Source organism: Sorex fumeus, unplaced genomic scaffold, assembly GCF_029834395.1.
Source record: "Sorex fumeus unplaced genomic scaffold, SorFum_2.1 ptg000122l, whole genome shotgun sequence".
Lineage (NCBI taxonomy): Eukaryota > Metazoa > Chordata > Mammalia > Eulipotyphla > Soricidae > Sorex > Sorex fumeus.
Window position 1 is genome coordinate 13,454,759 of NW_026606179.1, and position 3,561 is coordinate 13,458,319.

General features: G+C 62.8%; 1 protein-coding gene across 1 annotated transcript; it reads left to right on the forward strand.

Moving 5' to 3' along the window:
• Positions 1-1,315: 1,315 nt before the first annotated feature.
• LOC130043325 (paraneoplastic antigen-like protein 8A) lies at positions 1,316-3,155 on the forward strand. Its single transcript, XM_056135578.1, has 2 exons — positions 1,316-2,578; positions 3,136-3,155. The coding sequence occupies exons 1-2, from the start codon at positions 1,369-1,371 to the stop codon at positions 3,153-3,155; spliced, it is 1,230 nt and encodes a 409-aa protein (XP_055991553.1). The 5' UTR covers positions 1,316-1,368.
• The last annotated feature ends 406 nt before the right edge of the window (positions 3,156-3,561 follow it).

Here is a 3,561-nt window from a genome sequence, read left to right on the forward strand (position 1 = left end):
CCCTAATGGACAATGGGTATCAAACCCCAGTCGGCCACGAGCAAGGCAAATTCCCCACCCACTGTACAATTGCTCTGGCCCCACGTTCCTTTGATAAAGCACCTGAAGAACAGAATCTGAACAGCAAATATTAAGAATGGTCAAAAGAGTACTTCAGCACACCTTTCACGTGCGCGCCCATTCAATCTTCATTACGTCTGGCTCAGAGAGATTTCGCTGGGGGCCGAGAGACAGTACAGCTGGGAGACTGGTTGAGTTCTGGGCTCGATCCCCAGCATCCTGCATATGGTTTCCTGGGCCTCGCCAGGATATGATGCGTGATCCCTGGGTGCAGAGCCAGGAGTAATGCCTGAGCACAGAAAGATGTGGCCCCCAAACAAAACCAAAAAAAAATGGGGGGGGGGGATTCTGTGTATCCCTCCCAAGAGGAAGGAGCAGAAAGCGCCCGCAGAGAGCACCCATCCGGAGAACAACATTGCTAGCAACGTTGCTAGGTACGGCCCGACAAGAACGAATAAAACTGGCGGGCAAGTTAAGGAAAGGTGAGACACCACCTAAATGCTTGGAGATGGGAATTCCACAGTCCGGCTGCCCAGAAAAAAGAGACAGAAACCCAGAAAAAGCAGGAGAAGCTTCAAGAAGTTGCTACATGCTCCTGGAAACTTCTGGAAGCCGGAAATCCTAGCCATGGAGGGGCGGGGCCGGAAGGACGCCATTTTGCTGGGGGGTTCTCCACAGGCCGCTCCTTCCCGGCGACTCACGGGAGCGCATCTGAAATGAAGACAAGAGACAGGCGAGTGGGTGCCCCCCGGGCCGCCAGCGCCCCCCGGGTCCGCCTCGTTGGCCCTGGGCGCCGCAGTGAGGCGAGGACAGCGGACAAACCCGCATTAGGGAGCGCTGGCGTGCGGGACTGAGGGGAGGGAGGTGGCTCGCGCGGGCTGGCAACGGCCCGTCGCCATGGAGACGGCGGGCGGGGCGGCGCTTCCCGGGCGGCGCGCGCGCCAGTGCGCAGGCGCACGCTGCTACGCGGGCTCCGTGCGGCCGCCGGGCTCGAGGCGTCTCGTGACTCGGGGCTACTGCGCGCCCCACGCGCCACAGCCGTCGGCTCTTTCCGCGCGAGCGGCCGCAGCCCGACGGCTTCTCCTGGAGCAGAGCAGCCGGAACTGCGGCTCGGAAGCCGGTCGCGGGCGGCGAGGCAGGCGGCGGGGCTGGGAGCAAGTCGACGGGGTCGAGTCGGCGCCACGTGTGAGCGCGCGGCGGCGGGGCGGGAGCGCGCGAGGCCGCGACGGGCGCGCGGGGCGGGGGAGCCCGGGACCGGGGCTCGGGGCCTTAACCGGCCCGTTCGGCTCGCCCTGCAGGCCCGCGAGCATGTTGATGCACCTGCTGGAGGACTGGTGCCGCGGGATGGAGGTAGACATGCGGCGCGCGCTGCTTGTCACCGGCATCCCGGAGGACTGCGGGCAGGCCGAGATAGAGGACACGCTGCACGGCGTGCTCGCGCCGCTCGGGTCCTTCGCGGTGCTCAACCGGATCTTCGTGCGGCAGCAGAACGCCAAGGCGGCGCTGGTGGAGGTGGGCGAGGGCGTGAGCCTGAGCGCGGTGCCCCGCGAGGTGCCGGGCCGGGGGGGCACGTGGCGGGTGCTGTGCCGCGACCCCGCGCAGGATGCCGAGTTCCTCCGGAACCTCAACCAGTTCCTGGACGCCGAGGGCCGCACGTGGGAGGACGTGGGGCGCCTCCTGCAGCTGCACCAGCCGGCGCCCTCCCAGCACCAGCCGCCCGAGAACTGGGCTGAGGCGTTGGGGGTGCTGCTGGGCGCCGTGGTGCAGATCGTCTTCTACGTGGACGCCGAGATGCGCGCGTGCGGGGAGGAGCGGGCGCGGGCCGCGGCCACAGTGGCGGCAGCCGCAGCAGCCCAGGCGGGGAGGAAGGGCAAGAAAGAGCGGGGCCGTGCAGAGGCCGCGGCTCAGGAGAGCCCCGCCATCAAGAAGGAGCAGCCCGACCCCAGGGATGGCGCCCCGGAGGAGGGGGAGCTTCCCAAAGTTGAGGGGCACAAGGCCAGCGCCAAGACACGCACCCGGAAGAAGAAGCAGAAGAAGACCCTCAAGGAGGAAGGCACAGCCCCTACACCCAGCGGCGAGGCGGAGGCTGGGGGAAAGGGCGAGCCCCTCGAAGAGAAGGTCCCCTTGGCGCCCAGTGTGAAGCAGGAGGTGGTAGAGGAGCCCCGAGCCAAGGAGGAGTCCCCAGCCCGGGCTCCCAGCCGCCAAAGTGGCGCAGCCCAGGCGGCAGCTGGGAACCCCGGGGTGGTCCCCGAGTCTGACCAGAACGGTGGGCAGGACGGGCCTCCCAAAAAGAAGGCCATGGGCTGGGCGGAGGATCAGAGCCCACAGTCTGCAGGAAAGGAGGGGAATGTGAGTGCCATCCCCCGTTCCTTCACCAACTCGGGAGACCCCAAGAAGAAGCCAGCAGTGCCCAAGACAGAGCCAAAGTCCAAGCGGGAGGCTGCAAGCCAGAAGGACCCCCGGTCCCCCACAGCACACGGCTCCAAGGCAAAGCCGGAGAGCACCCGTGCCTGCAGTGGTGAGGAAAACCCTGGTTTGGGGGTGTCAGTAGGAGGGAGACCCTGGGGGGATTTCTGGGCCAGCTGAGGTTTTAGGGGGCAGCAGTCCAGACTCCTGAAGCCAACATGCTTGGGGGGGTGGGGCGCTGCTGGGTGATCACACCCATTACTCAGCTTTTAGTGAGAAGTGGTTTTGTGCCACCATAAGAAGTGAAGGACCTGAGGTTCCACTGTTTACAGTGTGTGACCCTAACGGTGGAGGGTGTTTTCTGGAGGCTGGTGGGGGTAGAAACTGAGCCTTGGGGAACAATGAAACACTTTCGTCCGCCCTTGCTGCTGGGCTCAATTCTTAAACTGTCTGTATTTATCCACAGCATCCCGCAAGAGGTGATTTGGGGACTACCCATACCCAGGAGCTGAAAGAAGACCAAAGACGTTGAATTCCCCACTTTTCTTCTTGTTAAATGAACCCAGATTTTTGACTTTTGGGAACTCACCTTGTGGTCATCCGTCTCTGAGGGGGAGGGGCGTGGTCTCTGCTGTAGCTCCCTTTTTCCCTCTCCGTGTTCCCTCTCAGGTGGAAAAGCAGCAAGGTAGATGGGGGAACTTCTAGAATGTTTGTTCATCTCTTGTTCTTGTTTATCCTCGTTTGTGTTGCTGGTTTCTGCTCCTGGGTGGTCCCCACCTTGCTGCATTGGGGATTTAAAAAGCAAGGTGGTCAGTTGCATCCCCTTTCTCTATTCCTGGAATTCTACTGAACTCCGGGGTGGTTGTGCCTGGCGCTGGTGTGCCCCCCCATTTTTCATGTTTTGTTGTTGACTACCTCACCTCAGTCTGCTGTCCCATTTACCTGACCCCAGGCCAGGATGGTCCTGCCAGGGGCTTTTGCAGCACGGAGTACCTGCTGCAGCCCTGGAGGGTTTGGTTTCCAGGTTTGTGATGGTGCATGGCTTCCAGTTAGGGTAAAGGAAGCCTTTGGGAAGAACGGGGTGGCTGAGCACCC

Coding starts and splice junctions, on each gene's coding strand:
- LOC130043325 (XM_056135578.1), top strand. CDS start 1,369: ATGTTGATGCACCTGCTGGAGGACTGGTGCCGCGGGATGGAGGTAGAC. Junction 2,579..3,135: donor GAGCACCCGTGCCTGCAGTG/GTGAGGAAAACC, acceptor GTTCCCTCTCAG/GTGGAAAAGCAGCAAGGTAG.